Source organism: Ursus arctos, unplaced genomic scaffold (assembly GCF_023065955.2).
Source record: "Ursus arctos isolate Adak ecotype North America unplaced genomic scaffold, UrsArc2.0 scaffold_5, whole genome shotgun sequence".
In the NCBI taxonomy this organism is placed as follows: domain Eukaryota; kingdom Metazoa; phylum Chordata; class Mammalia; order Carnivora; family Ursidae; genus Ursus; species Ursus arctos.
The window spans coordinates 23,838,327-23,852,424 of record NW_026623067.1 but is presented as its reverse complement, the minus strand read 5'-3'; the positions used below and the strand labels follow the sequence as shown (position 1 = coordinate 23,852,424).

General features: G+C 40.4%; 1 protein-coding gene across 9 annotated transcripts in view; it reads right to left on the bottom strand.

The window, feature by feature from the left end:
- Positions 1-6,145: 6,145 nt before the first annotated feature.
- The window catches only part of CSNK1G3 (casein kinase 1 gamma 3), a 108,586-nt gene continuing 100,633 nt past the window's right edge, over positions 6,146-14,098 (bottom strand). For 5 of the 9 annotated variants that reach the window (XM_026507844.4, XM_026507846.4, XM_044387354.3 and 2 more), the window contains one exon: positions 6,146-8,906. In XM_026507844.4, the coding sequence (XP_026363629.1) occupies positions 8,852-8,906 (55 nt within the window). In that variant the 3' untranslated portion in view covers positions 6,146-8,851. The remainder of the gene's footprint in view (positions 8,907-14,098) is intronic. The other 4 variants (XM_026507848.4, XM_026507850.4, XM_026507849.4 and 1 more) reach the window with 1 other exon arrangement.

The window sequence follows — 14,098 nt, the reverse complement described above, 5'->3', positions numbered from 1 at the left end:
GACACGCAAGGTGAAATGCACTGTGGAAAATACTGGGGCAAAGAAGAGAGGAAAAACTGGGACACAGTTACGAAAATATATTACAGAATGCCAGGACAGAGAAAGAAAAATCAGATTGGGCACTAAGTGTGGGGGGAGGAAAAAAAAACCGTTAAATACATTCACTTTAGTTAAAAGAACACAAAATATAGAAACATAGAATTTAGTAGTTGATAGAGAACCCCAAATGTCCAAAGAATATCTCTTCTTTTTTTTTCTAAAAGCAGAGCATCTGACAATTTTCTCTATGCCAGAAAGTTAATCTCCCTGGGAGTCGAGATAGCAAAAATCTACTCTAGACCACAAATACGACCAGCAAGAGGGAGTTGAGTGATAAAGTGGAAATGCCAAACACTTGGAGAGAATGTTAGCGACTCATGTGAAGATCTCTGCTACCTCGTGAAGGGAGCTCAAGACTGTGATTCCAGCTCTGCTATTAAAAATGATCCTGATAAGGAAAAAAGGAGTAAGCTTGCCCGCTCCCCCCCCCGCCCAAAAGGCATCTCTTCAGACAAGCTCCACTTTTTTTTTAAATTAATTATTTATTTATTTGAGACAGAGAGAGTGAACAAGAGCGCACACCAGGGGGAAAGGCAGGGGGAGAAGCAGACTCCCCGCTGAGCCGGGAGCCCGATGCGGGACTAGATGCCAACACTCTGAGATCACGACCTGAGCCAAAGGCAGACGCTTAACCATCTGAGCCACTCAGGTGCTGCAAGCTCAACTTTTAAAAGCATACATACAAAAGCTTAAACAGTGTGCATAGCCAATGAATATGAAAAAAGGTAAAATCTCAATTGAGGTTTATGGAATTGAAGATTTCTTTTAAAAAAATACTAAAGCCAACAAAAAAGGGTTTATAAACCGTGGGTCGAGCCAGATGAAGAAAAAGGACTGCAGGGTGATGACAAAGAGAATATAAGGCTTAGTTTCTTATTACAGTTTTTTTCTGGTATCTCTTTTTGTTTTTTGGGTTTTTTTAAATCAAGAATAACCTTCAGCCAGGAGAGTTAAGGAAGAAGATAGGGCAAGAAGGAAATGAAGCCTATCACAGGTACAGATATTTAAATAGGAAAACTGAGTATCCACAGCTGGACAGATTTCATACAGAGACTCGTGTGGGTGGTAAATAGAGCAAGAGAGAAGAAAGACGGGAAATGAAACTTTTATTTAAAAAGAAAAAGATGGATTATGTAGCTTACAGATTGATAATGTTGATTGTAAGTAAGATTAGACTGAATCAGTTAAAAGGCAGTTTGTAATATTAGAAATAGAAATGGTGGTTGTTAGCAATATACAAGGAATCACTAGAAGTCCTATCAGACTAAATCCAGTTCCCTTTTCTCTGTTTTCTTTTTCTTTTCTTTTCTTTTCTTTTTTTTTTTTTTTTTTTTTTTTTTGATGGGATAATGGAAATGGCCAAAGAAATGAACTAGATTGTTCCCCTGGATTTCCACAAGGCATCTGTAAGCAGCTGATGGTAAGAACGTGATGGAGGGTTATCACACATTAGACGCTTGGAGATTGTGGTATCGGTTCAATGAATTGATACTGACCTTCAGCTGGGATTACAGGGACTCGACACAGAGTCTGGCCCTGGCTCTCCGCAGTTTGATATTTTTATCAATAAAGCTATAGACTTGATGGCTTTGAATTTATCAATGCCATCAAGTGAGGTAAAACAGCTAATGGTGCAATGTGACAGGATTAGGGTACAAATATTTCTCAACAGATAGGAATGACGGCTTCCATCCAAGACAAAGTTTGATAAAGACCAGGCCTTATTCTTGTCTCGGAGCAGAGGCACACTCCCTGCATGAGAAGTCAAGGTGCTGCTCAGGCTTAAACTCTGCTTTATTATAAAGGTAATGGCAAAAGGCACCTTGAATTAAGAGCGATTATAAATATTACCGCTAATCTTCAGAGTCATGCTGCAGGGAAGGCATTATCCACAATTTGAGGGGAGGACACTGACACTAAGAAGTCAAAAGAAGTGAAGAAGTGAGAATCAAATTAGTCTGATCTCAAAATGCAGGCTCTCTCGTGCTTCAACATCTAACTTTGTACGGGAGTCGGACACCTCACTGGCTTTATTTCCAACTCCCATGTGCACTGTGGTGTATTTCCTTTACTAGTAACATAATTCCTGATGCTATTTTAAAATGGCCCTTCCTTTTATAAAGGGAGGATAGGTTATCTTCTGGTACGTAGTGACATTCCATCAGGTACCAAAATAATTTACTTCAAATATCCAAATCCGTCCAATGTGGACTAGAACTGAGGTTGGCCAACTATGGTCGGCAAGTCAAATCCAGCCCATCTCCTGCTTTCTTTTGGTCCACAAGCTAAGAATGATATTCACGTTAATAAAAGGCTGGGAAAAAAAAAAAAAAAAACCCAGAAGAGTATTTCATGACACATAAGAATTGTATGAAAATCAAATTTCAGTGTCCATGGATAAAGTTTTATTGTAACACAGCCAAGCTCATTCATTTACACAGTGTCTATGGCTGCTCCCATGCTACAAAAAGCAGAGGTGAATAATTGTGACAGAGACCATCTGTGGCATTCTCACTGCTACACGCTGCCATTCAACACACTCCAAATCTCAGTGATGCACTTATAATTCAACAGCATTTCAAGTGCCACACATATTGTCACATAGACATTTTACTATTTTATATTACTAGTGCATATTAATCATGTAAAAAAAAGTAAAGAAAAGTGAACGTTAAGTGTAGCACTTTTAAGGCACAGTGGAATGTGGATTATTTGTTATACAATTATATAGCAAAGCATCGTGTTTATTATGCAATGACACTTCAGCTAAGCGAAAAGAATACAATTTATTGTGACATTTCCAGACTAAGCACTCATCACAATATCCCCAGCTCACAGGAAAGCAACAGTCAGAACGGTTAGAAAACTTAGAACAGAGTATCTCACCACGGTAGAATTCTTTCTCACACACAAAAAAAGGGGAAAAGGGGGCGACTGACCAGTTACTTCCCAAGGGGCTCGCTGTTTGCCAGGCAGAGCTATTTACTGATGTAAGTTAAGGTTAATCGTATTTGATTACAGCAGCTAGAAAGTATGCGCAGAGAAAATAAATTTGTCAAAGACTAGCTTTTTAGCAAGGACAGGTGCTTGAAGATGCGACAACACCAACAGTCAACTAAAAAGCAAAGTGAAGGATCCCAAGCAACTCTCCTTAGCTTTTGCTGGGCACACAGACATTAGCAATACTGCCCAGCTTTTGTTCACTGGAGAAGTCAGTGCTGAGCTCAAACTGACTCAAGAATTAGCCTTTAGGAAGAGCCTCTCTAGAGCAAGTATTTCACGGGACATTTTTAAGGAACTTGAGAAAACACCAATTCAGTGCAGAATGAAGTGGAATCTGCTAAGATGCGTTGCACCAGAGGGTGGTAAAAATGTGTGGAGCAGAAAAAGGTATACGGGACAAATTCACAAAGCTTGTCAAAATGTAAGATGTTTAAAGTCAATGTTCATACTTTATGTCACTCCTCAGAAGGTATTTGGTGGAATATACCTGACTCTGTCAGGTTATTGACCTAGCAGCCAATGGTGTATTTCATTCACCCTTGTGCTCTTAGCCATCATCACTTCCGTTAAGTTGTATCAGAAATAAAACTGAGGATCCTGACTTGCCCAACCATACAGCAGTCTGAGGGCAGCGGTCAAGTGTTACTGCGATTTTTTTCAGCTCAGGACCAACACTGCAAATTTGCCGGATGAGAATCACCTGTGCCTATTATACATGAACACTGAATTCTGCTTGTGCTGCAGATTTGATCATGTTGCTTAATAAACTCCACTTAAAATTACAAGGTAGAACAGCACTTATGTGTGAAACTTACACTGCGGCAAAGTCAATACGGTAACAACCCATGCTTAAATCACGAGTAATGTCAAGCTGCTTTATACAACTTCCCACGTGGTTAAGTTCAAATGGAAGAGCTCCATTCCCACACAAACGTGCAGTGCATCTATTTTCCAAACTGAACCACAGTTCCAGCTGGACTTTTGGATCTCAAAATCCATGTAATTATACAACTGAGGAGTATTTACTTAGCCTTCAATTGGAAGTGATTATACCTGCAAAGGAATGATATACCAAAGGGCAAATACCAAGAGTGGAATCTAATGGAATTCTCTAAGTACCTTCCAAATGATAAATATGTTCAATTAAAATCATACATGTGAGGACTGATAAGAGTATTTGGTAGTATCTATCTGCGGGAAGACACTTTTCAAAGATGAAATATGTAAAGTCGCATTACGAATCAGTAGAACAGATGAACATTTGCCACGATTTCAAACCCCAATTAAGTGAAATACTATCCCCTCAAAATAATTCAATTCTTGTCATTACTAGACTTGTATTTAAAAAAAAATTGTACTCAGGTGTTAATATATAATTTGGATTTCATTAATAGAGAATTAGTGGAAATTTGTTTTCACAAGTATTCAAGAGCCTCAATTTTGCCTCTTGGTCCACAAAAAAAGTTTGCCAACCCTCAGTCTAGACCAGTGCAGGAGTGTCTTTACATTTAAATACAATTTCAATAAAATGGCGAAACTGCCTGTGAACAACTGCTCTTTCTAGCAAAAGCATTTTTATATCCCGGCAATACTACTTGATAATACGTAGTTCTTCCCTTGGTTATAATTCCGTGTATTAAGTAAATTTCCTAAGAAAGTAACATGTGGGGGCGCCTGGGTGGCACAGCGGTTAAGTGTCTGCCTTTGGCTCAGGGTGTGATCCCGGCGTTATGGGATCAAGCCCCATATCAGGCTCCTCTGCTATGAGCCTGCTTCTTCCTCTCCCACTCCCCCTGCTTGTGTTCCCTCTCTCGCTGGCTGTCTCTATCTCTGTCGAATAAATAAATTAAAAAAAAAAGAAGAAGAAAATAACATGTGGGTCTGCATAAGACATAGGCAGAGAGGACACTAGTTATCCTGAATGTCAGCAAATCTTTATAACTCCCCTTCTTTGTACCCCTGCAGAAAAATCAGCTTTTTACTCTACGAATCCAACTCTATCACAAACACCTTAAACACTCAAGAAAAAACAAAAGCACACCAAAGAAGGTACTTAGGGCCTCTGTTTTTTCACCTGAGTCTAGAATATTTTTCAAATGTATTTGCTTCCTATATATGATTTCTAATAACATGTTCAGATTAGTGAAAGTCCGGTAATAATAACATTTTCGAATTTAAAATGATGAGGTTTGCCTCTCAGCTCTCTTTGTTTTTCTCACCAAGACAATGGCCTATGGATTCTGCCTCCACAGTGTCTGTGCGCTCTGACTTCTGATAGTAATGCCCTCACTTCCTCTGGCTAACACCCCTGTACCTCATCTCTCGGTCCAGTGGGTCCTCTGAGGGAGGACCCTGGCCTTCCCTTGGCCACAGTAACTGGCTCAGGAGTGGGCCTGTGAACCGATGAAGTAATAAATGTCAGGCTCAGGACTCTGTTAGCACGGCTGACAGACACTGCTCTTTGTTTTGGCTGCAGCTGCCGGCTGGCCACATCACTAGCTCGCAGAAGTGTCCCTTGGCCATGAAAACAGCACAGGAGGAAGCAAAACGGAGACACAGAGAGACCCCGACTCCATGCCAGGACCACGCACGTCGGAAGCCAGGGCTTCCACTGGGCGTTTCGGGGAGGCGCCGCCACGGACAGCCCTACTGTGTGAGTGACTTGCTCTTGTGAGGGTGCTGGCTGATGCAGCCACATGGTCCTTCAGACCGATTCCCCGTCTGACATCAGATTTTTCTACATGGGGCCTTGGGACCATCCTGTTTCATCTCCAGATCTTTCTAGGGTCTCTGAAACGCGGGTGCTCGGCGTGCGCGGCTTTGCCTTATCTTACCTGGAGCGTCTTTCAGTAAGCCCAGCACCATTAATACCGTTTTGGAAAACTCCTCTGAGAGCACCTGCACAGGCTGAGCTGTGCGACGCTGTCCCAGATACATGCTCTCCATCTGCAATGATAAAGCCATTCACTGAAAAGTGGATTCATCGTGTTTCACTTCTGTGCACACCCCAGGAGGACTTCATTTTTTAAAAGGAATGAAAGGATTCTGTTTCTTTTCCTTGCTTTATTAGCGGCATTAGTTTTAATTAATTGCTCTATTAAATGGTTCAGGGAAGTGTAAAAGGCTTTTTCTCGAACTCTGATGAAAGAAAGCTCAGATACTTCCTCGTATGCACTCTTTCCGATGGGGCTCCATCGGAAAGCAAAACCCAAACAGAAACACAAAACACAAAAGCGTATTCCTCTAGCTCGGCTTCTCACAGACACAAAAGTAAACGAACCGGATTTTTAAAATGCCTATCTCAGCTTATTACGAGCTGCATCACTTCACCCGTGATTAGAGGAAGGGGGAAAAAGCGAGTTTAAAAAAACTACCTTTATTTTTTATTTCTTTTTCAGTTACATACTTTTAAACAGGGATGTGTTTCATTATTCAGACATTCAGGCAATGTTGACTTCATTAGTGTTGACAGAAAAGAAGCATAAAAATGCAAAACATTGTTGGCTTAACCTGAACATACCTGCATTACCTATTATTGACCAGTTTGTGTCGCCAAAAGACTTATTCCTTGGCATTAAAATGGAGCACTTAAAAATATTGCTAAAAAGCAAATGTCTACACACTGGTCTTTGCAGCAAATAAGGGTATTTATACTTTTAAAATATTTTAAGTCCATAATTGGATTAATATACACACCTTCTTATGTATAAGGAGTTCAGATCATATAAACACTGTACAGTCCAAAAACCCTACTGAGAATAAAACTAAATAGGCTTATGATAAGAAATACAGATATCGCATGTATTTACAAATATCATAGACACACAAATTTGGTCAAATACTGTAAAGAAAAAAGTGGTTTCACATTATAATGGCCAAAACATCCATCTACCTTGCTCAAGGCGAACAAAAATAAAAACTCAGTATGTAACTCCTGTCGTTTAAGACATCATGACAGTATACAAATAGAATGGAAACTGTTGACCAAATTATACAGCAAATGTCTTCTAGGCTGAGCGTGGGCCTTTAAAACCAAGAACTCGAGAAGATCACTCGGAAGATTCAGAGCGACAATGAGAAACAATGTCCTGATTTGCAGTATTCATATGGGCGCCTAATTCATCAAAAAACAGCACACTGAACTTTTGGCTAATAAGAAAAATAAATTACAAAGTACAATTAAATCCCTGTAAATGTAATAATGAAGTCAAAAATGTAATTTATTTACTTTAATTACACATTTCAAATGTTACCTTGAGACAATAAAAATAAATAAGCACACCGGAAGGCATGCGCTGAAAGACAAAGAAAGGGCTGCATGGGAGGAGTGAGTAACGATCTTACAAATGAAAGGTGAATGTGAGATCTGAAAAACATCATTCTCTTTCTAGCCAGTCTTTCTGTCTTAACTCTTCTTGAAGAATCTGGCTAGTAGAATGCGACCAAAGTACACCTGTGTCTTTATGGCTTAAAACAAAGCATACTTAAAAAGTGGAATGGGTTTCCTTTTTTACAGACCTGTGACTTTGTTCATATGCAGGCACTTCAAAAGACTATGGAGGCAAAGCACCTGACCCATCCTTTCCAAAATAGTTTTCGATCATCAAAATCATACTAAAAAGTAGGAAAATTCCAGAGAACCAGCAAAGTTGAATACAAGAGACTAATGTGCACAGAGGGCAATAGAGTGACCCAGTTTTTATTGCTGGGGGCCTTTTTTTTCTTATCAAAGAGCAAATAATTAATAAACAGACCACTGCATGGCACATCCAAAATTGTCTGCTTCGGGGAGAATGTAATCATTCAGCAGTAGGTTTCCGTGGGGTCTCCTCAGACTTCAACCTTACACGTTGCAATGAGATTCACATTTATTTCTTCTCCTTAGTGTATTTAAAAAACAAACAAACAAACAAACAAACTCCAACATATTTCATTTCTCAAAGTATTCATTTCTTGCTGTCTAACATACATTATTATTTGGAAGCATAAAGTTACATTATACAAATATTTTGCTTTTTTTTTTTTTAAAAAAAAGCGCTTTTGCCACTTCAGCAACACCGTACTTCACGTCGTGATGCCACGAGAGCAGGGCTCCTATCTAGCGCGCTACTTGTGATTCGATTGACCGCTACCGTCTGCCGAACCGTCAGTACCTCTGGGCAGTGACTGTACCATGATTTCACAGAGAGAATGTTAACAGGACGTATGAACAGCAGTACCATCAGTAACACTGAGATCAATGCGGATGCCACACAGGAAATGAACTTCTCACAAAAGAACTTCTTTTACATATTCGGGCAACTGCGTCTTCTCTTGCATTATCCACTGGGGAGAAAATTCCTGCTGGATTATGCTCTTACAGAAGTTACAAAAAAAAAAAAAAAAAAAAAAAAACCAGATTAGGCATGTAACTGTTTGACACTGAAGAGACTGTACTGCTTTCTACAACAGGAGGAGAGCTTCTGAAAAATGTCCTTAGAACTATATCCGTCAGTTCCACCTCCTTGGTCCATTCCATTCATCGATGGGCAAAGCACTCATGTTTGGACAGAACTTTAAAGCTTCCATAAAAGTTAAATTAGAAAAAAATATGAATGTAAGACAACCACAAAATGAAGTATGAAAGTATGACATTTTGTTTCTAAGAGTGAGTCCTTGAAAACATGTGTGGTCACTACAGAGATGATTTTAATCACAAGACAGCAGATGAACACGTAAGTAACTCCCCATGATCTGTCTGTGTCCAGAGTCATTTGTGACGCTGTATGGTTTTCCTTTTCCTTCGTTTGAAAAAACAGCAGCACCTGCAGATGGAGGGAAACACTTCTTGTATTATAAAGGTAATAAAGGGTCACAAAATAAAGGCTGAGTTTAGCATATTAATATCAACGGTCGTAAAAAGCAACAGGCTAATGCAAGATACACGGAGAACATGCCAGGGAAGCATATATATTAGTGAACCTAGGGCAGAGTTATTACTACTGTTTCATCAACGTGCCTTTTAGGGAGACAGCCAGACATTCTACACAACGTTACAAGGAGCCACTAAATTGAAAAGGCTTTGCACCAAGACCAACTGAGGAGCTGTGGAATTCTAAAATACCCATCGTATTTTATTTTGAATATTCATTAACCGCTAGCAGGGGCATGGTTTTATAAAATTCACCTTATGCATTCTCTCCCTTTCTTCCTGATATTTACATATGATTGTTAAAGTCATTGCTAGAAAAGCAATAATGATCCAAACACTGAGGATCTGAGATTCCAAAAAGAAAAAGAGAAAGCCTAAACAGACTCTTCAACGAACACTTTCCACCACATTTACAAATTGGAAAGAAAAGGCATTAATTAGCATGTCAAGACTGGCAAGGGTTAAGGGCAAACTGATCCTAAGTTAATTAAGGTAAAAACTGTGCTTAACATTTAAAATAGCATAATCAAGGTGATTCAGTTTTGCAGTCTACGAGGGAAAAGCAGACGGAGTTTCATTCCTAAGTAAAAAAAAAATCGAGAGACGATGCCTAAGAGACCTGGTGTTTTCCACGGGAAGTTCTCCTAGTCATGAGAAGACGAAGCACACGTAGCATGTGGGGCACGACGCTGAGGCTGGTCCCAACTCACTGTCAGAGGAGAAACTCACAAACAACACGTATACACACATGCATGTATCTACTCTGAAGGTCTGGCATTCCTCCAAACACAGGTCTGGCTCTTCCCCCTCCACACTTACAGGAAAGCCCATCTAACAGGATACCAAGAAGACAGAGGACACAGAGAAGCTCTTGTTTCTTGTCCATCGAAGTCTAGTGTGTGTGCGTACGTAGATATGTAAATCCTGTTCTGTGATTAAAGAAATATCTATCTATATGGTGATTCACCCAACAAAATGCTGCCAATTCAAAGCTCGTACAGAATGTGACCTTTTAACAATGTTCCTCTAATGCTTACCAGCCCGCCTGTAAAGAAGGATAGTAAATGAGTCATTTCAAGCTAAGCTTAATGGAGACCACCTAGCTTCAAGTGTCCTCTCTGGCAAAAGATTGGGGAAGATGAAATAATTGCTAGATGTCTTTTATGTCTTTCTGTGAAAGAAATGTAAACAGAAACCCATCCTGTCCAGCTAAATTACACAATCTCTCCACCCACGTTATCATTAGTCAAAAATAATTTCAGACCATTTATTGTGATTTATGCCATGAATATGAAATCACTATGGGGCATTCAAAAGCAAATTACACGACTGGATTTTTTAACTCCATTCAAACAGCATCTAATGATTAGACCATGGAGTGTGACTAATTCAAACCTGTACATATCAGCTGCTACAGACTCAACTGAAAATCTGTGCAGTTATCAATCTTCATGAATTTTACTCTTACTGAGGTGACCACCAGAGCAACCAGAAACAAATCACCCAACCAAGGGCCTTGAAAAGAGCTACCTCTGTAAAAGAGGACTCTGTGTACAACAGATTTTTCCTGGATTTATAAAAATAAGTCAACTTTATTTGTAACTGTCAGCTACCTAAACACCTTCTCAAATCTGTTATATGAGTCTTCTAAAATAAAAAAATGAAACAAAAAATTATTTAACTCAGATTCTAAGAGATGAAAACCATTATTCAAAAAAAAAAAGAAAGAAAACCTTTCAATAAAGGACTTAGAAAAGTCATAAAATGCTCATATTGTAAAAAAATTTTAATTGGTATTTAGAAGAAACAGACCAAATATTTAGAAAATATGATCACATTTCAATGGAAATTTATTATTTAATATAAAGTTATATTAATAATGTTCACTGTTTCCAAATATTGTCATTTGTCTCTTCAAATTCCAAACTACAATCTTTTAAGACTTTTCTCCTGAAAAGGTGTTTTAATAAGTATTATAAGCCTTTTTTTTTTTTTTAAAGATTTTTTTTTTATTTATTTGACAGAGATAGAGACAGCCAGCGAGAGAGGGAACACAAGCAGGGGGAGCGGGAGAGGAAGAAGCAGGCTCATACCAGAAGAGCCTGATGTGGGGCTCGATCCCAGATCGCCGGGATCACGCCCTGAGCCGAAGGCAGAAGCCCAACCGCTGTGCCACCCAGGCACCCCTATAAGCCTTTTGGAATGGGGAATTTAATATAATACATGTTTTGGTCAATAAGTTCCAGATTTTCCACACTTGTATTAGCAATTCACCTTGTCTGACTTATTTTTCTAGCATCATCAATCTGCTTTCCAACTGAGACAGCGGAGTCCCTCCTATTTCTTAGGTCATCTTTCCTTCAATTATGTATTATTTAACACAGAAAACCAGTCTAAGCATTTACTTGAGACTAAGTACAACTTTCAAATGAATCATAACTGTAGAGATCTTTTAAATTAAAAGGTAATCTAAAAAAAAAGACATCTATTTGTTAGAAACAAATCCCACCAAATAAAAGTACACCCTTGAAATAGATTTGCCATGAAGCTGGCATGCTATTAAACTGACTACCACCAGAGGACAGCATTGCTCCAGGCAATACAAATGCATCCATCTAAAGGAGAGATGCCCTCAAAATAGAATATAGTTATAACAAGAAGAAAATTGATATTTAACCGGTGTCTGGTTTCTTAAAACTCATTACCAAAACAGCTGATTTACTCTCTGTGATTAAGAAATCAGGTCTCGTATCAATTGCCCTCCATCTAAAACAGTGCAGCTCCCATATGGTCACTGTCCCATGACCATTTTACGCTCATCCCAGTCCTCAGACTAATCTGAATTTATCTTATTTATTTACTGCTTATCTGCCTCCACATAGGATGTAAGCTTTGTAAGGGCTTGTCCACAGGCTACATCCCATAAACGGGCACACACCTGGCACTCATTTAATATTTACTGAATAAATGGGTGACTTGCCTCGTAAGTGCGACTCCTGGAGTAAGAACCGAGTCAAAACTCTACACCATGTTCTAAAGCTGGAGTCCTTACCCCGGGCCCACAAGTCCCAGTAAAACCTCACAAAATGCAGATCTGAGTGCCTGTGGAAAATCGGTGTGCCTCAGATTCTTACAGGAGTCTAAACCCAAGAAGCCCTGCTCTGCCTGCGTGCACCTGCCAGGCCTGCCCTCCGGCTTCTCCATTTCCAGAAGCTGTGAGCTGAGCACTGCAGATACTGAGTGGCCACCACGCCATCCACTTACACGAGTGTGGCCGACGTGTAATAGGAAACAATGTAATTCTAACACTTGGCACAAGGCAAATGGGGGAAAAAGTTATTGATAACAATAACCGCAAATAATAGCAAATAGTGCAGGAATGAGCACAGACGGAAGTTCCCACAGGTGAGGTAAAGTAACCCACAGGTTACTTCGATCACTACATTCAACTAGCTGGTCTTAGAAAATTATCCACACCTTTAAAATTTTTAAACGCATTCTTCTCCAAGCTGCTCAGCAGTAACATTTCCTTATTCGTTAGTCCAGGCCTCATCTGGGGTCTCTTCAGACCCAGACTACTGACAACCCTGGGGAAACTGATTAGGCTTACCAGACATTTAAATCATGTTCTTGTCAATGCTTCTCTCTGCTTGGCTCTTTCTTGATTATGCCTACGTGGTTCCAGTAAACCAGTTACGCTCTCTCAAGTCAGGTTCACGCTTCTGACATGATTCCGTAGCTAGCATAAAAGCTTTGAAGCCACAGCTTTCTTTTTTTTTTTAAGATTTTATTTAATTATTTGAAAAAGAGAGTGAGAGAGAGCACAAGCAGAGGGGAGGGGCAGAGGGAGAGGGAGAAGCAGGCCCCGCACTGAGCAGGGAGCCCGATGCGATGCAGGACTCGATCCCAGGACCCTGGGATCATGACCTGAGACGCTTAACCGAACGAGCCACCCAGGGACCCCGCCACAGCTCTACTCTCAACTCTTTCGAAATAAATGGTAAATCCTGCTTCTGATGAACTTGAGGGCTATTGCTGTAAATACTCTTAAGGTGGTAAACAGGAAATCATAATGGATCAAAGTCCTCCACTGTGTAGAAAACATACAGGAGAAGGGCGGAGGCTTTGCGAGTGACACTGCACCACTTCTCTTCAGTCGTGGCCTTTTCCTGCCTCTAGGATTTGACTGTCTTCCTGGATTCATGTCAGAGACTCCCTCCTCTCATATCTACCTGAAGCTGTCTCTGTCTGGATCAGAATTTCCCATCTGTCCTTTCTGCAATGACTCACTGGCTCCACCTCCGGTGGAGAGACTGCTTGATGCCTGCTGGGCCCTCCCACTGAGGACTCCCGAGCCTGGCCTCTCCTTATCGAGGTTGACGAGTATACAAAAAACAGCTTTTAAGCTATCTGTCTTTAACTCTGACAAAGGATTTGCCCCCTTCAAATCTAGACATGAAAATGTAATTTCATATCTCTGGACCTCTTGGTGTAAAAAATGCAGAACTCATCAGTCATGCAGGAAGAGTTCAGCTAGAAGCCCAAGACCATCCACACAAATGCTCCAGCTGGGAACCTGCAGTCCATCCTCGTCTTCAATTTCTTCCTCTCCATCCACACGCAATTAGTCCCTCAAGTCTGAATGACTTGCAAAGCTGTCCCATCCTCTCACGCTGGCTTACTGCAGGACGGCTTGCCTCCCCCACTGCTAAGGGCCTTTTAACAGACGTCCGGGCTAAAGGTCTTCCTCTCTCCAATGTGCCATCCAAACTTGCCTCTGCAGAGAGAGGGCCTCGCCCTCTGCCTTTTAAATCTCACTACTGGTTCTCCACGGTCTAAGGCATTAGGGCCACACAGCTCTTATAATTCGGTTCCAATCTATTTCCCTCTCCTTTTAGTCTTGTCCTGCATCAAGCTGCCTCTCCAGGCAGTCTGTTCTACAGAAGGGAGAGAAGGAGGGGGGATGGATTGATTTTACGTAATCTAATGAACCCCAGGAAATGACATAAGCCTCAAAAGTGCTACCAAACTGTCTCAAGGCTCAATCTGATTATACCATTTCTTGGCTTAAAACCCACAGCTTGC